The 24,317-nt window shown below is 46.5% G+C and overlaps 1 protein-coding gene across 1 annotated transcript in view; it reads left to right on the top strand.

Moving 5' to 3' along the window:
- The window catches only part of TMEM178B (transmembrane protein 178B), a 340,957-nt gene extending 317,584 nt beyond the window's left edge, over positions 1-23,373 (top strand). The window contains exon 4 of the mRNA XM_004594350.2: positions 22,678-23,373. Within this exon, the coding sequence (XP_004594407.1) occupies positions 22,678-22,928 (251 nt within the window). The 3' untranslated portion in view covers positions 22,929-23,373. The remainder of the gene's footprint in view (positions 1-22,677) is intronic.
- The last annotated feature ends 944 nt before the right edge of the window (positions 23,374-24,317 follow it).

The raw sequence follows: 24,317 nt of genomic DNA, 5'->3' as shown, positions 1-24,317 counted from the left end.
GAAGCCCTGCATACTCTACATCTCTCACCTTTCCCGTTCCTTTGCCTGCTCCTTGTCGCTCTAAGCATGCCAGCTCCTCCTCTGGCCTGGAACACATGTTTCCCTTCAAACCCCTCGAATGAGCCAATCCCTCTGATGGTAGAACTTTCTCTGAAGTGCCCTATGAATGAATCTTTCCAAGGTTTCAGATTCCAACTCGGCCACTCCCCAGAAAGAGCTTCCTTGGCTACCCAATTTAATGAGGCCACTGGGGGCATACCTGTTTCTCTTGGAAAAGTTTGTGCTGTTTTGTCTTGGTTGATGTTTTTAACAGCTTAAACCAAAAGTCATTTGCTATCTCTCCTGAATCAGAATTCCAGGTATATCTTATCTGGTTGTTGTTGTTGTTGCTGTTGAGAGCCTCATGAAACTCTGATCAAGGTGCCAGCTGGGACTGGTTCTTATCCCAAGTCTGAGGCCCACTTCCTAGATCAGAATGTTATAGGCACAGCCCCCTGACTGACAGGTGTAGATTCATGGAAGCCTGCTTAGCCAAGGCTAGCAAGAGACACAGTATTTGACCTCTGCATTCCATCTAGGCTGTTTGAATATATCTTATTCTTAAGACAGTTTTATTTTTAATGGAAAGGCGGATTTACAGAGTGGAGTAACAGAAAGATCTTCCATTCACGCACTCACTCCCTAAGTGGCTGCAACGACTGGAGCTGAGCTGATCCGAAGCCGGAAGCCAGGATCTTCTTCCAGGTCTCCCACATGAATGCAAGGTCCCGAGGCTTTGGACCGTCCTCAACTTCTTTCCCAGGCCATAAGCAGGGAGCTAGGTGGAAAGTGAGCAGCTGGGACTTGACCCATATGGCACCACAGTGCTTGCAAGACAAGGCTTTAGACACTAAGCCACCATGCTGAACCCAGGATACTTTTCAATATCCAGAAAAACTGAAAAGATAGTAAACAGAGTCCCTATACTATCCTCTTTCCTGTACACAGTTCCTCCTATTATTAATGTGTTACATTGATAGGTCCATTTGCTACAATTAACAAGTAAACATTGGTGCTTTTTTATTAACTAAAATCTGTGACTTCAGAGTCCCCTAGTTTTTTTATTTGAAAGGTGAAGTTACAGGGGGGTGGGGAGATACAAAAAGAGAACCCTTCCTTCTGCCAGTTCACTCCCCAACTGATTCAAACACCAGAGCTGGCATAGCCCAGTCTTAAGGCAGCAGGCAGGAGCTTCCTCCAGGTCTTCCACTGGATACGGGGACATAACTCTAGGCTGTCTTCCCTTGTCTTCCCAGACACACTAGCAGGGAGTTCGATCATAAGTAGAGCAACCAGGACACTAACAAGCACCCCCTGGGGATGCAGGTATGGGAAGTGGCAGCTTTACTCTTGAACCTGCCCCAAATCCTCTGGTGTTTACTGGATGCCCTTCTCTGTTTTAGGATCTCATTCAGGAGACCGTACTGCATTCAGTTCTTGTCTTAGGCTGCTGTGGACTGTGTTGGTTCTCTCAGACTTGTCTTGTTTTTGTTTTTGTTTTTGTTTTGTTTTGTTTTTTATGATCTTGGCAATTTTTAGCAGTTCTGGGCAGGCATACTGAAGGAAGCTGCGCTTCTGGAACTTGTGTAGGATTTTGCTCAGGATTAGATTGGGTTGTGGGTTTGGGAGGGAGGTCACACAAGCCAGGTACCATTTTTATCAAGTCATTTCATTGTGATTTATGGGCGTGGGGGTTACTCTGATCACCTAGTGGAAAGTCATGTCTGTTGCGTTTCCCATTTGCGTGCTGTACTCTTTGGAAAGAAGGCGCCATATGCAGCCCTTATGCGACTGGGGAGCTAAGATGGAGGCCAGGGTGCAGAGAGTATCTTGCATGGAATTCTTCTGCATGGGACAGTACCTTCTCTGTGGTGTGTATCGTCTGATTCAGTAACTTGTGTCAGCGTAGACTCACAGGCACTGATTTTGCATTTTGAGTTATTCCAATACTATGTTATTTTGTGGCTTCTGCTTACCCAGGTTTTGGGCAGCTCCTTGAGTTGACTGCTTGCCCCTATGGCATACTCCATCAGGGTGGGGGTCTGTTTCCCACTTGTGTTTATTATGTTTGAGTGCTGAATTTTCTAACACTCGCTGCTCTGGGCTCATCTCGGTGCATTTTCTGCCTTAGTCCTGTCCAAGGAGCACTGCTTGTTAGAGAATGGTATTAGGAACCAAGATCTGGGGAGTGACTTCCGTGTTCCTAAGGTGCTGTGTTGGCAGATTGTCTAATGAGATGCAAGCCCCTGGAGCTCCAGAACTTGGTCTGCTTTGGGTGCCTTCACTGACTTACCGTACACACTCAGAGGTGGTGTCTGCATGCATAGTCATTTCTTGAATGAATGCATTAGGAAAGTGAATCATGTGCACCAAACGTGGAGTATTTTGCTTCTGTCTTGATGCAGCAGCAATCCTCATAAAAGTGTCCTATCTTCTCTTTCTGTTCTAATCAACGCCCCCTCCTTCCTTTGGAATTCATAACCCCCCTCTTTTTTTTTTTTACCTTTATCCAAACAATCCTGACATTACATTGAGGTATTAAATAATATCTCAAACTCTTTTTGAAATAGAATGGGAATTCTACATGGATTCATGAAGAGCTGTCCGTCATTAATTTGGACCCATAGAGAGTTAATTAGAAGCGGAAGGGACGTCAGGTATCCTCCAGCTAGGCCTCCTTGTGTTTCCAGTTAAGAGTGTGCTGGGACACCCAGCTCATTATTTACAGGTCCGCAGTGTCTGGTGCACGCCCCACACCTGGGTTCATGAAGCCCACTCTGCTGCCTTTGCTCTTGGCATCCTATACAACACTCTTCTTCCCACACCTACAAGACTTGGCTCCAGGCCTCTAAGAGGGTGTCAGTGGCCCTGCCTTTGTGTCCATTATTCTGTTCCTGCTCCTTTTCCCTTCCCTTCCCAAAGCCCAAAGGGGCGTGAATAGGAGATGGTGGTCAGAACTGAGGGCACAGATGGTCCTATGCGAAGGAAATCATTCAAGTTCCTTTCCCACCACCTGTGATCACTGTGACCCTTACACCTCTCTAGTCAGTTGAGAGAATGAAGAGAATTCCCCAAAGAACCTTAGACTATTAAGTTTGAGCGATGGCAGTGATTTGCAAACCAATGATGCCAAATGTCTGGCATCTGTCCTCTACTAGGCTCACCAAAGCACTTCGGCTGTGTGATGAGTCCCAGACGCTAAGCATAACACCCTCTTCTGAAGAACAAACACCTTGATAAAATGCCTACCGACTTAGGAACCTGTGTGTGTTAAAGTCCAAAGCAATAGGGATCTTTCCCGGAGGACTTTGTCTTCTAGGCAGTGACCATGGCCTCCCATAAAGGAGAACTGCATCTAGGTTCCCCCTCGGCCTTCTCTGTCCAGCTTTGCTGCCATCGCTCTTAGCTTCTACACTACTGAGAAACAGAGTATCGTATAAAGTCTGTGAGGTTATGAGGCACTATGCCTTACATTTCATGACTCTGGGTCATGCCTTAGGAGTCAGAGAGGGGAGCCATGGAGCAGAGGACCACATATTATAGATATTTTGGGATGGGAGACTGAATCTGGTGAGCTGGTGACTCACCATGATGCAAAGTTTATAGCAAACCTTCTGTAAATGTTAGCTGTTCTTTGTATACCCTCAGTGAAGATCATTTTAATGCACAGAGAGATGATCTATCATGGCCAGTCACAGACCACCCTGGCATAGAAACAATCTTCTAACCCTGCTAATCTGCTTGTATCCTTCTACATGGGATTTCTCTGGACCATCATAGCCACTCTACTAACTTTTTGTCTTACAAACTTTCTTTCAAAATCCCAGGCAGAGAGTCACAAACCACTTTATATGATGGAATATGTCTTGCCCCTTCAAAGGTACATATTTGAATATTTATTAGCATTTGATAGTTACATTCAAAACAAGTCCTAGGGGAGTAAATGATGTCAGTGAAAGACATTTAGAGGGGAGGCACACTGTCACAAAAATTGGGAAATAAACCCCCAGGTTTACCTAAATGACAGTGAGGCTCCAGAGCCCATCATTCCAACAGCCCAGGCAGCAAGAGGGCTTTATTTTCACCTTGAAGTTATATTAGACACAGAAAAGATCCATGCTTGCCATCTGAACAGGCCTGGCTCCATTGTAGATATGTATCCCAGAAGATACCAGTAAGCAGCCTTGACCCTGAAAACGCACATCAAAAGGCCCCTATGACCTGCATTCTCGTATTCAACTAAGCTACAGTGTCACATATTCGATGAGCAGGGGATTGCTTTATCATTGAATTCCCAGATGCAATTGCAGAAGACCCTGGAAGGAATGAGAAGAAAATGGTTGGCGAATGCATGGAGGAGAGCTTCTTGGAGCAGAGCCAACCCCCATCTCTTAGACACCTCTGCACATGCCCCCTAGGAGCCACCTTCCATTCTACTGCCCAGTGGTTTCAGGCATTGTTCAGGAGGCAGAATCATCCATTCCTCTCCCAAAAGCAAATTAAGGTTGCATCAAGGAAACTAGTCCAGACCCCAAGAAGCCTTGGATGAGCCATGTGACACTGGGAAAGTTACTTAGCTGCCTTTCATGCCTTGCTTCAATTTTCCCATCAATTAAAGAGAACCAAAAATAGTACCCAGTGCAAGCATAGCTGTGAGAGCTGCAGAGTTAACTGCTGTGGAGAGCTCACGATAATGCCTAGCATTGTTCTCTGTAAATTTTTAGATGCTATTAATTTAGCTACTGAGATATTTCTTCTTTTAATAACCACTTTCAGTGTCACTGTGCTCTGAACAACCTCAACCATCACTGCCAGCACCATACAAATACCCTTACACGCCTGGGGATGGGAAAGATGAATTGCTTAGACAAGAAACATCCCAAGACAATCACCACACTACTCATTCCCTCACTCATTCATTTAATAGACTCCAGTTGTCTTATCATGTGTCAGACACTGTCGAAGCACTTGGGACACAAGAGGAAAAAGGATTGAAGTCCTAAAAAAAAAAAAAACCACTTAGATTCTAGTTTGAGAGCGAGATAAAGAATAAGTACAATTATACATAATATGTGGCAGGTGATAAGAATGATGGAGAAAAAGAAATTGGGAAAGAGGGTGATGAGGGTATCATAGATGATGCACAGGGCATGGAAGGCCTCTCAGTGGTAGTGACATTCTAACGGGCTTGAGTGAAGGGAGGGAGGTGGTCACAGGAAGACCTGCCCACAAGTAATGGGAGATCTGGTGGAAAAAGACCGAGAGGACACTGGCTGTGAGATCATCTCCATTGCCGTTGTGATTGTCGGGAAAGACTGCCTCCCTGCACCGTGCCTTTCTTTCAGTGCAAGTAGAAAGCCCCAGAATGTGGTGGTGCCTCCACATGGCTTGCTTACCATCAAAACGTGGGTAATTGCTGAAACAACTTCACATGCCTCTCTCTGGGGCTTGTCTTGGTTTTTCTTTCAGAGCTTTCCAAGCTTCAGAGAAAGAGAACTTGTCAGGCAAGCTCTGGCCCTTGAATCGAGCCGGAAATCAAAGAAAAATGCTGGTTTCTGAAGTTAAGTGGAGACTCCTCCTAGTTTGTTTAAAAGCTGCTCCCAGGAAACAGAGGGAGGAGCAGGTGTGAGGGAAGATTCTCTTTTTGCCATCCCTTGTTGGGAGAGTTGGGGAGGGGCCAGTGAAAGTAGAGGGCAAGGTGGGGGGAGATGAGAACAGTTGAGATGTGTTCAGAAATCACTAGACTAAAAGAAACCTGGGAGGAGGGTGTCTCTGCCCTCTTGAGGCTCCTTGCCACACCTGCTGCTTCAATGACTGCAATGCACTGCATGTGCCAGGGTCTTGAAGCTTCAAGACCAAGGCAGACCACAGTAGATGAGCATAAGGTTCCCCTGAAATAGGTTGAGAGCGCACTGTTAGCAGACACACTGGAGGGTACGAAGATGAGTTCGGTTTCTGCTCTCCCTGGACACCAGAGAGTTGGACAACTGACCCAGATCAGAGAGCTAGAGAGAAGGGCCTGGGCACAGCTCCTGCACTGCACAGCCAGGCGCACCGTGAGCCCTGGGGCAGCCCCTCTGCACTTCCTTGTGGATGAGGTGGGGAAAGTGGCAAGTTCGATTAGTTCTGCTGTGTGCACTGCACAGGGGCCTCAGAGGCCTTGAGGGGAATGACTCTGGAGGCAGGGTGCAAAGCATCATATTGGGGAAAATTCCATAGTCCTGGAAGGGTAAATTGATTCTAGAGGACCTACCACTTCATTCTACCAGAAGCTGGGCCACCAGGAAGAGTGTGTAATGACTTACATCTTATCACCAGAGGCCTGTACAATGCTACGGTACCTTCCTGAAATTCCTGAGTCCTCCTGATCCCAAACATGCTTTCCTGTGAAAAGATCATATTTTATATGATCCTGTGTCTTGGAGTTTAGAAAATAGGTTCAACCCTATCAATGCCATGGAAAGATCAAGAATGTTCAAGATGTAGTTGTGAAAGAGGCAGGCCCATGCCCACTTCAGTGAGCCATTTGAGCCTGCCTGGTTCTTATGATTCACCCAATGGGCAGTCAGCTATTAGGTACTACTTACTGAGAGTCCTGGGCACTTTGTGCTTTGTTCCTACATCTCTGTAAAGAAGAATCAGACAACTAGATGAATTCATGTGATAAATTTGCTATTTTCCTTCCCTTAAGGGATACATTTAAATGCAAAAGATAAAAAAGAGTTCTGCATATTTTCAGCATCAAACAAGACTTCAATCTACCTAGCTTACCTTTTTTGGAAGGTGCCAAATGGAAAGGGAGTCAGGGTTTCAGATTTGGGTAACACTACACAGTTCACAGAACTCTAAAGGGAGGTGGGGTCTTATTTGACCTCCAAATCCCCATGTTAGGCAGAGGGGGAAGAAGAGAAGTGGAGTATCCGCACAGGGTCAACGGCAGACTCTGATCAGGCATTATTTCCTTTCATCTTCCAAGCAGTCCCTTTAAGGTCAGCATTAACACTCTAATTTTATAGATAATGAGCTAGACCCAGAGAGCCATGAAACAAGCTTAGAGTCATACAATTAAGTAAATGACGGAGCCTTAATCTAAAGTCTTCAGACTAATCCCCTGCTTTTCCTCTGTGTTCTTGGGATGCCGGCAATAAAAGGAAAGGCCACCCAGCAGGAGGAAGAAGTAGGCCTAGAGATGTCACTCCAGTTCACTTACCAGCAAGATTTACATTCCGGAGGCAGTGGGAGCCTCTGCCACTCCCACCTGCCAGGAGCAGGGGTGAGACAGGAAGGAAGAATAAAACAAGGCAGGCCCCTTGTACCACCAAAGCAATTCCAGATGGATTGTCTGTCATGCCAGGCCAGACACTGAATCCAAATCCTATATGTCTGGGCAAATGTATCCTTTGGAAACTTCCATTTTTCCACTTGTAAAAATTGTATGTACCTTGGAAATTTGTTGTGAGAATTAAATGACTTGGTGCATGAACTGCTTGGACCCACGCCTGGCATAACGATGCTTACTCCCAGGTTCTTACAGTCCTTGCAATTCCTAACGTGCATGTCCTTTAAGTGCCTTGCCCAAGGTCACACAGTTCTCAGAACCAGGATTCCAATTCAAATCTCTTTGACTCAGAAGCCTGGGTGTTTAATTAGCATGCAGCACCATCTCCCAAGTAATAATTAACTTATTGACGGTGCTTATGACCCTGAAAGAGCCCGTGACCTGGCAGAGTGAGGCGCTGTCCCCGGAATGTCTCAATGTGAGAAACAAAGGTGGTGTTCTCATGTGACAAAAGAAAAAGCTCATGGAATATCTCAGAGAAAAGAGAAAATGAACATCTTTGGAACTCTTACGTTTTTATAGGTTCTGAGACCAGAGAAACATCTTGGACAAAGGTGATAGTCTTTACATATCACTTCCATAGTGCCACCACCCCTCTCCCCTTCACCCCTTGGGTCTGGTCTCTCTTCCTGCCCTGTGAAGGAGGCTGCTTTCTTGGAGACACTTACTGCTGGCTGCTACTTCTGTCTCTGACCTTTGTTTTTCAATGATTCTAATCTTTAAAAAATCATTCTTTTACTCGGGAGGCAGAGACGGGGAGAAGTCCCATCTGCTGGTCCATTCTTCAAAGTTCTGCAGCAGCAGGAACTCTGCCAGAGCTGGAGTCAGCAGAAGGGAACTCCATGCAGGTGTCCTCTGTGGGTGATGGAGACCCAGGCCACCCTGGGCCATGGCTCTGCTTTCCCAGGGTCTGCCTCTATGAGCAGCTGGAGTCAGGAGTTAAGACCAGGACTCAAACCCAGATGACATGATATGAACCTGGGTATCTAGCTCTTAGGCTAGATGTGTGCTCCCTGGCAGCTGATCTTGAACTTCCTCTTGCTAACTTCAGTTGGCTTTATCTATCTCCATGTTTTGTCTTCAGTGGAAGCATGCTCATGACTTTTCCTTTTCTCTGTGCTCTTTTCTGTTTTACCCTTTGCTCTATTTGTTATTGTGGGCTGTTGATTCTTTTTTTCCTTTTCCCTTACAAACATGTCTCCTTGTCAACAACACCCACCCTCGCAGTGAAAATTATCTCTACACAGACAAATCTGGTATGTGTGTATGAACCATTTTTTTCAGAGCTCCAGCCTTATGATTTTAATTCTTTACCAAATATCTCCACCCTCCTAGAATCCCAAAAATTCCTCCCTTTGTCTCCCTATATTATACATATACTGCATGTTTATTGAACATGTGTCAGATATTGGGTTTATTGTGGGTACCCAGTGAAAATCAGCACCTATCTTTTCCCCATTAAAATGAGCTTCCTAGTTTCCTAGAAGATGAGTCTATCCGCTCAAATCCTGTTTCCCTTTTTCAGTTTACCCTTAGCTTTCCATCACTCGTCAGCATCTGCCAACACTTCAATATTCATCATGGCCCATTCATCTATTTCAGTTCCCTGAACTCCATCTGGGTCCTTGTTACCATGGCAGTGGTTTGGGCCCCATTGAGCCTGTGGTGGAAATCTTTGCCTCACGGTCTAGTGAATAACCTCTAAGCCCGCATTTTCTTATCTGTAAAATTGAGACATTGTTGCCTTCTCTCTAAGGTTGTCATATAGATGAAATGAGAAAATATGTAAGAAAAAAATCCAGTAGAAAATAGTCATTCCATAATTGTTCATTTCCCTACTGTCCACTAAATTCATCCTATACTGTTTTTCTGAAATGTATATATTATCATGTCATTTCTCTGATGAAAAAATATTCCGTTGCTGCCTGTTCACAGATGAAAGGCCAGTGTCCCCCAGCTTGGGGTGTCATGCAGCCACAGTCTTGTCTCATGTGTCTTCAGTTCCAAGTTTTGTTTGTCACTCAAACTGAGCACACTCACTGTGCACCTCCATGTTTCCTGTTTCTGCCTGCTGAAGTCTATGCGCTCCTTAAAGCTCAGCTTGCAGGAAGCATCTTCTAGAAATCTCTTTGAATCATCTTAAGCTAAAACTATATTCTTCCTCTGAACTCAAAGATACCACTTTTAACATATTGATGGCATTTGCCTCATTGTGAATATCTTGGAAAACAGATTCCTAGTCATTTGCCAACTCCCTTCTGAGTCAAAACCTCCACATTTGCAGTTCCTTCTTTGTTGGGTACTCCCGGTATTGTTTTGTCTTCTTTATTTTAAACCTTAACAGGGTTTCTGGTAACTTCGACTAACTGGACTTTGCTCTTGTCTGCTGCAATGACATATATTAAAGTCAACATTCCTTCCTCCGAACATCTTTCAAAGATTTGGAGACAACTCTTATCAAACTTAATTATCTGATTTTTCAACTGCATTCAACTCCGTGGACATGCATTGAGTTTCTACTGTGTGGCAGACGTGGTGCTAGTACCCAGGACACCCAGAGGCACAAGTGGCCTTTGTCTTAAGTCCACCAAGCAAGTGGTGGAGGCAGATAAGTGCTCCATTAAGTAGAGTGGCAGGGGACTAGAGCTGCAAGCAAAGGATGCTGTGAGTACACACAGGAAGGGAACCTCCCTTTGTCAGCAAGTCCAAGAGCAGCCCCACAGGAGGCCAGAGATGGAGGCTGGAGGAGGCTGAAAGAGGCTGAAGGAGGTGAGCTTGCTCTGTCCTCATCATTGCCCCTCAAAGGATTTTTCAGTTTTCATCTGTCAAGTGAAGCTGCTCCTAGACCTGGGCTTGGCAACTTTTCAGAAGCAGTGTGCCAAGTCTTTATTTATTCATGCTACTGTAGGGGGTTCACATACCATCAATTTATTTTAGTTTTTATATATTTCTGTGTAGCTGTACTCTCTCATGAATGAACCCTAACCATGTTCACAGCCACAGCTTCTTTAAAATAATAGTTCATTAATGAAAACACCTGCTCTGGCTCAACTCTCAATATCAGAAAAGTTCCATGCTGATCACATTCCTGACATGCCTCCTGGTCACAGGTTCAACTTCTTATGGTGTTTGAATCTGTTTGAACCAGGAAAGTTGCATGGCCATTCTCCCCTGATCTCAGCATTCCCATTTGCCCTTTTCTTTAGGAAGATATGGACCCTATTAAGGGGAGTTCAACAGTTCATGGGACCTAGCCCCATCAAGATCCTCTCTCTTTGCATGTAGTTCCACGTGGTCAGCATTCCTGGGGCCAAGGCCCAAGACCCAGGCTGGCTTTGGGTGGCCAAGTCGGAGGCCCCTCGGCTTTGTTTCTGGGACTCATGACTACAAGTGCATCTACTGAATAGGCCAAATGGCTCACTTTGGCATATCCACCTGATATGTGAGCCTGGGGAAGAAGTCTTGTTGAGATGTTGGTTGTGGCTGTGGGTCAAGCCACAACTGTCACTTTGTCCTTATCAGTGTTTATAAAGCTGGTCTGTTTCTCCCCATCTACCTCCTCTCTGTGGCTGTTTCCTGCATAGAGCTTAAATTCAGAAGGGAGGTGGAAGAGGAGTGAATAACCATCATCCTTCAAACCCCAAGAGAGAAATAGTGCTGAAAGGGTAGCTAGGTAGACCCACTCAAAGCAGGGAAGACTGCACAATGCAGCTGCAGGGGGAGGGCAGGGCATCTGGGATGGACTGAGGGCAATAGCCAGTACCTTTATGTCCTCTTCTGTTCTGTGTCTGTCCAGTGAGTTTCATTTCTGACCTGTTGCAAAGCTACAAAGATTCTCCCTAAAAGGGACTCAATGTTCTGATCTTGATTCATTTCCTTCATTGATCTGAGTCCTGCTCCTCATAGAAAACTCCTATCCCTCCAGAAGGGGTCGCCCTTCTACCTGTCACTGTGAGTGAAGTTATGTACAGGTTGTTATGGGTTTCCCACTTTAGTCCAAAAATCTGCAGCAAGAGTTTATTAAGGGGGACCATGATTCTGAAGGGTGGTGGAACTTCCTTGGCCTTGCACTGGATGACGATAGGGCCTCTTCTCCCAGTGTCACCAGCTCATGAGTAACTCTTGTCTAAACATCCTCATGTGTGGTGCTCTATTGGGAGATAAGAGAATTTTTTTCCACTTCCATTGATGTCTGTACAGCTTGAGAGGCCATAAACCTGTGTATGAAAGAAGAGCAGTGAGAGACATCCTAATAAGTGGCTAAAGTTTATCTCGGACTCTCAGGACCCATACTTCAGAGATGTGTGGCCTCAGACAACCCACTTAATCTCTCTGCCTTCCTTTCCTCCTCCAAGCCTCACAAAGTTGCTGTGAGGACTCAAGGAGCTGATATTTACAAAGCACTTGCAATAATGCCTGCCACGTTACAGCCTCATACATATATTTAAGTAGTATAAAGCTGTATATGTATCCAGTGGCCCAGCCATGAGGTGACAACACACAAATCACATGGGTGAAGGTTATCATCTGAAAGAAAGGCCAGGGATAAGCTGACAAATGTGCCAAGCAGATGGAAACATAAACCGAAGCAGGTGGCAGGCTCACCCGATCTTTTGGCGAACACCCCAAGCTTCTTCCTCTACTAATTAACATGGCAGTGGCTTGGATCAGAGAGGGCAGAAGCCAGAGGGACTTCTTTCAGGAGCCAATTTCTTTCAGACACTTAAACAGCTGGGTTCCAATCTTTCCACGTTTAAAATCAAGGCAATGTAGAGCTGAACCCCATATGCACATTGAATGTCAAATAATGGCATCTGATGATCTCATACTCCAGTCCCATCTGTGTATGTCAGCAGGTGAGGAGCAGTATCTTCTCTCCAGGAGGTCCAAAACAGGCGACAGCCAATTCTAGAACAAGTCAGTGGGAGTGGCAGCTTCTTACCCCAATGCCTTAGTAGGGACCTTAGTAAGACTACCAACTGCGGTTTATGGTCAAGAGGATTGTGGCCCAGAGTGAAAGGAAGTGTTCATCTGTTTGGTAGGCAGGGGGAAGATTGGAGCTGAAGTTTTCTGATTCTTGGTGAAGGATGCTTTCCATTAAACCATATCCTGAGTATCCCACATCCCTACCAGCAAGCTGATGTGGGCTAAGTTGGTGAACCCCTGAATCAAGAGAACCTTATCACTAATCACCAGCCCAGGAATTCAAATGTGATGATTTATGTACCTGTAGCAGGGGGTGATGCACCATTCCCTGCAGAAAGTAGTAATGAGATGGATCACAGTAGCAAGAAGGAGGCCGTGAGGACAGGGGCAGTCTGCAGGAGGTTCTGTAGTATTTCAAGCAACATCCATTACCATGAAATCCATGGAACGACTGCCCCGTGGCTCAGAATCTCCCTAAGCCCATGGCCATCCACCAGAAAGAGCTGATCTAGGAAGAGGAGAGACCAAAAAAAAAGCAGAGGCAGGGAGATGGCCTGCTCTAAGTGGCTTTACTGCTGGAAGCACTCTAATCACAGCTTCAGAATGCTCCTTTCTCACAGCTGTGGCTGCCACTCTCAGTTTAGTGAAGAAGCCAGTTGGAACCCACTCACTCTCAGCTCTGAATCAAGGCCCAGATGGGTAACAGGCTGCAAAGATTCACATGGAAAAATAGGTGATGCTGCTCTCCGAAGTCATTTCTTTTTCTCAGCTCTGCCTCCCACGCAGTGTAGAAACCTCAGAGCAGATCTGCCCAACTTGGCATGCTGCAGGATATGAAAAAGCCAAGGTCAGGTAGGGAAGACAGGTGGGGACATTATCTGCTTCCTTGGGTTTTTTTGTTTTGTTTTGTTGATTTTTTACTGGAGGCAATGGCAGCAAGTGGAGTGGCGAGTTAGTTGTCAGATCCGTTTCTGACATCTGTTGCTGCTGTTCGAGGCTTTACAGCAAAATCAGATATTTGCTCTGTCGTGTGCTTTGAGAGCACAAATAATTTAACTGAGGATTACTAGGTGAACTATATAATGTATTTGCTGTACAGATAAATACACACATACATATATTTCTATGTCGATATAAAAAGCTCACAGGAAGCCAAAGACCTACAGATGGCACACAAGCCGAGACTGGGCTTCCTGCTTCTGCCTCGGTCCGTCATTCTGTGAACCCCTGGCGTGGCCTCCTCGTGAGGAAGAGCAGGGGCAGTATTGTAACCAAAAGAAGAAAGAGGGAAAGTGTTCTGGGGAAATTAAACATCAGAAAAATGCAGCTCTCTCAGCCATTTAATAAACAACTGTGGGGTGGCTGGTGGCGTTACCTCGGTTCTGGAAGAACTAGGAACAGAACCTCTGCACTTACAAAAGATCCGGATATTGATGTTTATTGAAGGTCTCTTTGTAACATGGAGGACTCTGAGACAGCGCAGACACTTGCTAGTGGAGGACTGGTGCATTTGGTACATATATGTTAGGTGATATACCTTACCCTTGTTAAGATTTCAGATACAGACATGGAATGTTCCCACCAGACATTAGCAGGGCCAGTATTGTAGTGTAATGAGTGAAGCCATTGCATGCAATGCCAGTAGCCCAGCCTGGCTGTCCCACTTCTAATCCAGATCTTTGCTAATGGCCTGGGAGAAACAGCAAAAGACGGTCCAAGTGTTTGCGCTCCTGCCATTTTAGAGCTCCTGGCTCCTGATTTTGGTGTGGCGCAACCCAACCAGCAGCTGACAGCTCTCTCTCTGTCTCTTCCTTTTTCCCCCTCTTTCTGTAACTGTTTCAAATAAAACACATCTCTAAAAAAGAAATGCACATCAGGTGATGAATGCAAAGGACAGAAGAGTCACTAATTATAGTTGTAAGAAAACGGAGGGGAAACGAGAATGAGATTATGCATCAAACTGTTGACAGTATCTTTTTTCCCCAGTTATTTTCATTTTTCATGCCCTCTCCAGTTCCAGTTAAAAACGCTTACCTAGAGGGAAAACAAACGTCACCAATGTTAGCAAAACACCCAAGGTCATAGAGATGGCAATAGAATAACCCAGGACAAGGGAAGACAGCAGAGTGAGGCTGTGGCTACAGCAGGACTGAATGGAGTTGCAACCGACTGCTGCTTGGGACAGTGGCCTTCCATGGCTACCACGCAGACCAGTGTAGGAAATGTGATGGGGACTGTGGGGGAATCATATGGAGCTTATGACATTCACTACAAGGTGACTACCAGACTTGGGGAGGAAGCAATAGCAAGTTCTTCCATGGGGGAGAAGCTACTAGAACCAAATGAGATCAAGGAGACTCCCTGTGGGAGGGATGGGGAGCCAGTAAGGAAAATGAGAGTATCTCATCAAGTCAGGCACCAATCCTAAATTGATTATGATTTTTTTCCCCTAGTTACTTTTTAAAATTCCATGTTGAGAAAAAAATAATAAGATAATGAAGTTTTTACAAAGGTCTTCAACTCATATGACACAGTGATTGCAGCAATTTTCTTCTTGTTTTCTTCTTTTTGAAAGTATTTGTTTGAAAGGCAGAACAACAGAGAGAGACAGAGAAATCTTTCGTCTGCCTGTCCTCTCCCCAAATAGCTACAATAGCCAGCTCTACACCGGGCTGAAGCCAGCAGCCTGAAACTCCGACCCAGCGTCCCATGCTGTGGCAAGGACTCAAGTACTTGGACCAGAATCTGCTGGCTTCCCAGGCACGTTAGCAGGAAGATGGATCAGAAGAGGAGTGGCTAGGTTAACCTACTGTGCCACAACGCACTTCAGGCTGATGCCTTTGACCTGCTCTCGTTCTGCCTCCCAGTGTCACCATGTGACACCCTGCAGGCTGAAAGCTCCCAAAGCTCACAGATGCATTCTGTCACCAAGGAGGGGCTGTCTCAGAAGCAGGTGTTGACCCCCGTAAGCTCTGTGGTTCTGCTTCTAACCAAGTTCAAGCATGAGGAATTCCGAGTGAGCACATTCTCTGGTTTCTGCAGACAGGGCTGCAAGAGAATACAGTAACTGATGCAGAGGAGAAAGCGACCACATGTCCCCCGTCCTTAAGAACAATTTTTCTTCAACCTCACTTAAGGCTTCCCATTTCTAATATTATACCTTACATGTAGAAAGCAATTTTAACTTCTCTAAGCCTTTTCATACGCATCATTATTTCTCTTCAAAATAATCTTGCAGAGAGAGGGTATTATTCGGAGGCCAAATTTCTGCAACAAAAACACTTCTGAAATCCAAGGTACCAATTGAAACAGTCAGGAACCGTCGTGCACAGGCACACACCCCCTCCTCAGCAACATAGTATTTCAGGAGGAGGCTGGGTGAACAAGTCACAGTGTTGTTCCCTGTTGTACGGATTTTCACTTCAAAGCTCCCCTGCCTAGAAATCCCAGTTCATCCAGTGACATTGATGTCATGCTCTGTGCTGTGTATAACATAGAGACACCACCATGCTACCAGTTCTTGAGGAAGTGACGGGCTAGCTGAAAAACTGAGACCCAGCAAGAGGCAGTTTCTATAATTAGTTGTCAGGTTGCCTATTTCAGGCCATGAAAGCTTTAGGGATTAAGGGAAAGTGTTGGATGCTCTTGTGCTGGGCTTACTCAATGAAGGTGTTTTAGGAAATGCAGGGTGTGGCTTGAACCATGAAGATAATGTCAAGGATTCTCTGTGGACCAACTGGAGGATGGGAAGGTCAGTTAAGGAGCTTGGATGATGTCAATTCCCACTTAGTGAAATGCTTCAGACCACCCACACACCCTTGGCCCTTTCCTCAGATGAGTCCTCTACTTGTCTCAGGGAGTTTGTAAAGGCTCTAGGGTTAGCATCATGGCCACCAAGGTCGTGGATCTTGTGATCAAATCTAAGCATGCATGCACATGAATGAATTAGTGGAAGTGAGTGGGAATGAGCACACACACACACACCCCCAGGTGAGGGAGACAAGATGGCAAGAAACCAGAAAATGCTCAACAGCTATTATTTCTGTGTGGCTGTGCCTGGAAGCCTTTCTACTCCCAGGATAGCCAACAAGTGTGGAAGCAGATAGTTCTTCCTTGATCATGTACTGTAATGCAACATCAAGGAACCAGTTATTCTGTATTTGCCTGTTGGATTAGTTTGCCCAGACCAGGTTGTTGGGAAATGCAGAAATTTCTCATGGTTCTAGGGGTTGGAAACCCAAGAACAGGGTCTTGGTAGGGTGACTTCCTGCAACGCCTGTCTCCTTCGCTTGCAGGTTGCCTCCCACTTGCTGCCTTCACATGTGATCATCCATTGAGGTGTGTGCACCCATCATGTCTGTGTATCCTAGTCCCCCCCCCGTCTAGGGGCACCACAGTCAGATTGGATGAGGACCCACTCTAATTGCCTCACTTTACTATAATCACCTCTTTAAAGGTCCAGTCTTTAAATACAGTCACATTTGAGGTCCTGGGGGGGCGGGAATTAAGGCTTCAACATATGAATTTTTTTTAGGACTGTGGGAGGAACAATGCAGTCTATGACTCCTGAGTTTCCAGGTATGGTAACCACTGCACCAGATGTGTGAAAACCAAGGGATGAATGATGCGAGCTCCTATGAGTGGGCCAGCCCCTCTAGTTGCTTGAATTGGGACTGCTGCCTTATTATAGAGTAATCATGCAATGTCCAGGCACACCCTCATGAACACACACGCCTGCCTGTGGCAGAGGGATGACTTCTGGACTCTGCTCTGTCCAGAGTACTTCCTTCTGCTTGCAGAATGACTGGCAGTTCTGTCCTCATTCCGAGCATTCCCTTTCTGGATGCTTCCAGCCTCCCTTGCCCCATCTCCATGGATCCCTAAGGCACCTTTGATGCAAAGCCCTGTGACGCACCTGTTGATGGCTGATGATGCAATCTATATCATTCACTAGGCATTTATATACCATGCAGGTCTGAGCAAAAGCCATGAAGTGCTCTGCAGAGATGAATACTGCTGAGGCAGGCATTTCATCTTAGAAGAGGAAGGGTTCCATCAGTTTCCTGGGATGTCGCTATTGGAGGAGGAGGAATCCCTTTTCTGTTTGATTGGCTGCTTTACACTTTTAAAGATTGGAGGGAGGTTAAAGGAGAGGGGAGTCTCATGGAGGACTGGCCCCGTTTCTTCCCAGACATTCCTGACAGACACATCCACACAGACACTTGTGTCACCAGCTTCATGGCAAACTGTTGGATAGTCCGTGGTCACAGCAGAGTCCCTCTCTTCGCATAGCAACAAGGCACATGGCAGCACTGGTGACACACAGACGTCAGTCCTCAACCCTGGGAGTAGAAAATGTCACACAGATGGATTTCTGGGAAGCTGGAGAAATGCGCCAGTGAAGTTTTAGGCACAACTTGATCACGTAAGAAATTGATGTTTGGGAAAATGGACTGTACACAGCACCACGCAGCTGTCTGGATCCTGGGGGGAACTTTTACAAGGTCCTTGGCCTCCTAGGAGATGACTTCTTGAATCAGTAAGAGCATTTCTGCTGCCTTGCCTGAGGCCTACACGTTGGTACTGTTTTTCTGCAAGCCACACAACTGTAGCCATGCTCTGTTGGCATCTCTGAGAATCTCTAAGGGGAGTGGAGACATGTGTTCCCCTCTCCCCTCTCTTTCTGAGTGAATCCAGCTGCAGCCACACCAGAGGCACCATCTTGTCTGCATGATGCACCTGAAATTCATGTGCAGTAGACTAAGCAAAGAATTCACACCATAACTTTGAATATCAACTTTCCAATAGCTTGGTCATTAACCTTTAAGTTGGGACTGGGATAGAATCATAGAATTGGGTTGCTGATTAAGTGTTCCCTGGTGACATTTGAGGGTTACAAAAGAATTAGATGCTTCCAAACACCACTACCCTGGTTTGGCATTTCTTAACATTAACAAAAAGTTTCAGGGATCCTGGTTTTTGTAATCGCACTAGTTAAGGCATTATGCTTCCCATAATTTGCAAGCAGGAACTCAACCTAGTAGCCCCCAAGCAGACATCAGGACTTGAAGGAAGCCAGGAGGAGTGTGGGTATTTGGAATCAGGGAGCTCACAATTCCTCCCTTTTAGCCCAGAACTCTCCAGTTTAAAGGCTCAAAGTCCATTTTGTAGACCTCTCCCCACCCCTTCATCAAATCTCAAGCTGTCAGTGTACTATTGGTTAGGGAAGCAAGGCTTTGGAAGACCTTAAGGAGATTTGGGCTTCTGGAGGTACCCCCTGAAAGGCTGTGTGTGGCCAAGGAACATTTTGAATGCATGTGACTCCAGGAATGGGGAGTGAGAAGGAGGAGGTAGTTGACTGCATCAGTGGTGTACTGGTGATGGCCCGAGGTAGTCTTGGGGAGTATGTTGCTAGAAGAAGTGTGATGAAGAAGATGATGTACAGGTCTGAAAAGACAAATGGGTATGAGAGGTGGGGAGCATTAAAACCCCAGAAGGACTGATGGGAAATAGTTCAGGACAGCTGAGAAACCAAGGGAAAGAGAGATTCAAACAGGAAAAAGTTGCCAACCAGCCAAGGAGGAGCTAAAACTAGCAGGAAAACAAGAATCTAACATCTGGCTACCAGGGAAGCATCCATAGAAGAGGTGACAGTTGTGGGAAGGAGGTAGATGAGAAAGCTGTGATGGATGTTGCCATGAGGACTTGGCAAGACTGGGTGTGAAAACAGCACCCCATCTTTCACACTCACTGGCACAGAAGGGCCAGTCCTGGAGCCTCTTAGTTGCCATCGCTGCCTTCCAGCCACACGCTGGCAGGTGGGCACGGGTGGGCTGCGTGCAAGGAAAGGAAGGCTCCAGAGCAGGGCAGTGGGCTGCAAGGTGGCATTCTAAGTGATTCCTGGAAGAATGCCAGGTGGGAGGGCCATCAAAGGAAGCTGTGGGTGAAGCATCATAGGCAGTGTTGCATCTGTATAGCTCACAGCCTGTGCCAGCCATGCCCTCCCACTCCTAGAGGGGCTTTAGAGAGAGTGGCAGAAGATGCTGTTCCCTGTGTGTCGGCAGGTCTTGTTAGTACAAGCTCCCAGCCTGCAGCAACTTGGGGTGGTGCCATCTCTTCTCTAACTGGACTCCTGAACTCTGAGCCCTTGCCAATGAGAGCCTTGGCACAGAGAGGGTAATTAGTTCTCATTTCTCATTCCAACCAGCTGTGACTGACTGGTTGCGGCTGTCTGCCTAGGGGATACGAGGGAAGCCGGAGGGACAGAGCCAGCAGGGTTGAGATTGATTAGTGATTGCTGGCAAAGTCAGGGACTACCCCCGAATGAAGCAGCCATTGGACTTTGCTGTCCGAAGGCAAATTCCTACAGTGACACACCTTACGTTTCCCCCTTGCAAATGAACAAAGCAAGTGATTTTTCAGAGGTGTTTAAATCACTCAGATCCCTTCTTTCACTGGACTTGCACGTGAGAACAAATCCAAGCAGAGCTCTTGTGGCCAAAGAGAGGGGACACAGCTACGAACATCTTCTCCCTCCCTGTTTCCCAGGAGCAGCCGCTGATTCACCTCCAGGGAACCCAGTTGGAAAACTGCTGGAGATGTTCCCTCATGAGAGCACCGGGGTGGATCTTTCTGAGGACAGTGGTTGAACTGAGATCCCATAAGAGCTAGAAGCAGGCCACTGTGGGCAAGGGAACTAACTGTGAGTGCAACAAGCTTGGCTGGTTTGAGACACTGCAAGTTCTCTGGTGTGGCTGGAGCGTAGAGAGGATGGGAAATGATGCTGGCAAGGCAGGCTTATCCCCTGAGGTCAGGCCACAGGGCAGGGTGCATTCTGAGTATGTTATGAAGCTCTTGGAGGGCTTAAAGCAGAGAGAACTGTAATCTGATTAATCTGAACCTTACTGGCCACCATTTGGGGGAAGAAGACAGGACACTAGTGATCTGATATCAGCTCATGTGGGAAATAGTGAAAGCTTGATGCAACTGAGCAGCAGCGAGCCCCTCGGAAGTTAGAGCAGTAGTGAGGGTGGCATGTGGTTGGCATGTTTCGCCTTGAGCACAGAGTCCTAGCACAGAGGGGCATTGAGATGGACACAGGACACACCCCTGACCCAGTGAAGACCCCTCTTCTGTTTATTGCCTACAGAAATCCTGTTCATGGCTCAAGATCCCACTTGCTATGGGAAGCCCTCCTGGAGTCAGCGTTACCGTCTCTGTGGAGTTCCCCCTTAACTCTCACACTGACCAGCTGTGAGTCATTCTTTTCCTGGAGACTGCCAGAACCGGGAAAGGCCTGACCACACTCCAGGTCCCTGAGTTCTCAAGTGAGGGGACCAGGGTTCGGAGCTAAGAGTGAGCTCAGCTCCCTTGATCCCCATCTTGAGCTCTTGCGTTTCATCCTCAACTTGCCAGTGATAGTTGTCTCACATCCCCTACTAGATTAAAAGCTTTCGTTCAGGTTTTAATTTTAGATTTAATGAAAGATTCTTAAGGCAAGGGATCATATCTTATTTCCACTTTTATCTCCTTCATATCTAGCATAATGCTTGGCCCCAACATAGAAGTTTAACAAGTATTTGCTGATTAGCTCTTCTGTGTACCATGGAGCGCCTGCCAAGGAAGTGTCCCCTTCCTCCCACCCCATCACAGCTACGCTGCACCCCACCCCTAGACCTGACGTTGCCAGCCAGTCGCTGCTGCTGTGACTGCTGCCTGGCCAGGGTTACCCTTGGCACGGCTGATAGCCTGCATGTGGAGCAAAGCAGAGCCTCATTCCAAGGGGAGGGTACAGGGGCAGAGTTCTTTTTCATTTAATTACTACCATATGACTACAATTAGTACTGGAGTGTGATGGAAATTAGGCCCAAACCCCAAAGCATGGGTGGTAGTACTAACACAGACCACACATTATCCATTGCCTTTACTCCCATCCTTACTTACCTACCAGAGATCTCTGTTGACTAATAACATATTCTAAAGAGCTATCTCCAGAAGCCATGGTCTACACATGCAGGGGCAAGTGGAATTGGTGGTTGTCACAATACAGTGCACGTGGATGTTTCTGAGCAGTAGCCCCTTGGTGTACAGCATGGCTCTACCAGCCCTACCCTTGTCCAAGGGGCCACTGGGTATACACAAGCCTAAGAGAGTTCAAACCCCTGTGCTCGGGTATCCATTACTACCTTATCCTTGAAACAGCTTTTCTACAAGAGCTACTGAAGTTTTGTATTTGGTCTCCTAGAGGTCCCCAATGGAACCCCAGGAAGTTGCTTAGGGGGATTCTGCACTCCTGCACCTCCCCCAGGTACCCACACAGCTACAAGCAGAGGTGTGTTCTTCACACGAGAAAGAAAAGCTGTTCAAGCAAGGTGCCTTGCCCATCTGTCTTCCCCACTCCTCAGGATTCAAACAGTGTTCATCAAAATGCATTGCTGGGAGTGGGCATTTGGCACAGATACATGATTGTTGCTTGGACTGTTCACATTCTGTATCCAGTCCTGGCTGCTGCGCTTCCCTTCTAGGTTCCTACTAGTGACGTGAGGAGCACAAGACACAGAAATACTAAGGAAAATTCTAGAATTCATCCTAGGGACACCAAATATTTGTGTCAGTTAAAAATGGGCTTATAATATCTACTTCATATTATTCTGCCTCTCAGGGATGTCGTTTTATTGGGGAGTGGATGTGAATAAATTTTGTTAAGAGGAGATCCAATCTTCAAATAAAACTAGATTGGACAAGGTAACCCATGTTGCCGTGGATTCTGAGGACTCACAGGTGAGAAGGCAGGTGCTATGCCTTCCATGTTGTAAAGGATTATCTCACAGGGCTAGTGTTCCAGGGAAAACAGTCTGGAGCATGTTGTTTTCTAGGAAGAGAACAAAATGTCCGGGATTTGGAATGGTTGTTAGTGAACGGATCAAAGGAGGATGTAATATTGTAAGTCATGTATAGGAAAGATTTTTTTTTCTTTACAGAAGTAGCAAGCAGGAAGTGTTTGTTCTGTGTCCCCAACCAAAGAAAATGAAGTTAAAATGATTTAGAAAATGGAACTGAATGCTCTTCTGCCTCACTCAATCCTACACACAAGTCTAATGAGGCATTTATTGAGTATTACCCTAAAGGGGAGATTTCTTGAGTCCTTCCAAGACGTGGAAGTTACTGGAGAATAAGGAAGCAATTGATCCCATAATGTTACTCTCCTCCCGTGAATGTTCCAGAGAATGCCCTTGGTAATAGCCACTCTTACCTGATTCTTCTCGTTTCTTCTCCTTTAAAAAAAAATTGAAACTGTAGTTCTCTAACTTCTCTTTTTCTGTCTCCCTCTCCTTCTCCATTACCCCACTCCGTATTTTCCCCTTGTCCTTCAGGAACCTTCTGCATCATTTCACTGTGCACCTGTGTGGCTGGGATCAACTTTGAGCTGTCACGCTACCCACGCTACCTGTATGGACTCCCTGATGACATCAGCCATGGCTATGGATGGTCCATGTTCTGCGCCTGGGGGGGCCTGGGCCTGACCCTCATCTCGGGATTCTTCTGTACCTTGGCCCCTTCTGTTCAACCTGTCCCGAGGACCAACTGCCCTAAATCCAGACCCGAAAATGGGACAGTGTGCTAAAGAACAAACCCATACACACACATACACATGCACACACACCTACACACACATGCACACACACATACATATATATATATATAAATATATATATAATATACATATATAAAATGAAACTAAATCAAGACGATGCCAGTGCCAAGGTAAAGTTGAGCTGGCTCAGGCACCCACATCTCGCTGGACTTTGTGCTGGGGGAAGCATTCCCGTGGCGTGGCTCTTCCATCCATTCCTGACTTTAGGCTTCATGGTTTCCCGAAGACAGAGTAAATACACCAACACTCACAAGAACGTCCTGCTTCCGGGTCAGTCAAGGATGGGTGCTGAGCTGGAAGGGACAGTGGCAGCGATCTGAAGCAGCTGAGATGTAGAGAAGGAAGGGCCACCCGCTGGGCCTACAGGAGAGGACACCAGCCCTGCCCACCCACTCATCCCATGCCAGGGAAGCAAGACTCTAAGTTCCTCAAATGTACGTACTCCTGTCTCTGAGGCCCTTTTCAGCTCCATGTGTTCTCCTGCTTTTCCTGTTCAGAGTTCCTTCCTGGCCCACCAGCGACACACAAGGAGTGGAAGAGAAAACAAACTGAGAAGAAGTTTTCTCTTTGCTGCCAACCTTTTGAACAAAGTTTCAGAGGTGGGAAGGGGAGAGAACTTGCCAAGCATCAAGATCTGCATCAATGAGAGGTCACTCCAGTGGATGCTCGGAGAACCCAGTCTTACCTTGCAGCTGCCTTACACCTAGTAAAACAAGAGGCCGCCCTTACCTGATCGCAGCCCCACCTGCACTCCCTGGGCAGCCCGGAGCCTTGGAGTAATGTTATGATGTGTGACCAAGCGTGAGTGTGAATGTGTGTGTGTGTACTTTGGGTGGTTTTTGTTTTTCTTTTCCACCTTTTAAATGGAAAAATTTATGTTGTGACCCATGTTTATCACTATAGTGGTTTCATGGCCCCAGATAGAGGCCCAGGGGCCTAGGAAATGTTAGCGCCAGGCTTCTATGGATGCCAGTTCTATAGCTATAGATCCGTAGAGAAAGAGAGAGTGAGAGAGAGCGTGTGTGTACAATGTTTCCTGAGTGTGGAGTTTTATTGTTTGTGTTATATTTTTTTCTATTATTGTTGGTACAGCTGAAATTCCCAGAGGGCAGGACCAAGAACAAAACCCCTGGGCCCAAGACCCACAGGTCTTCACTTTGCAGCTCTGGGACACCACAGACTCAGTCCTGTGATGCCTGAAGTTCAAGACCTAGCTGGGCACAAAAGTCATGAGAGAAGAGGGGAGCACGTGGTTCAGGAAGGAGAAGGAATATTGCCTTTGACTGCTGTGGTTGAGTGTGTAGTCCAGACGTGGCCTCACTCCCTGGCCTGGGTGCTGTCCCTTGTCACTGGACATCT

This window comes from Ochotona princeps, chromosome 25 (genome assembly GCF_030435755.1).
Source record: "Ochotona princeps isolate mOchPri1 chromosome 25, mOchPri1.hap1, whole genome shotgun sequence".
Lineage (NCBI taxonomy): Eukaryota > Metazoa > Chordata > Mammalia > Lagomorpha > Ochotonidae > Ochotona > Ochotona princeps.
This window is presented reverse-complemented; position numbering and strand designations above follow the sequence as displayed.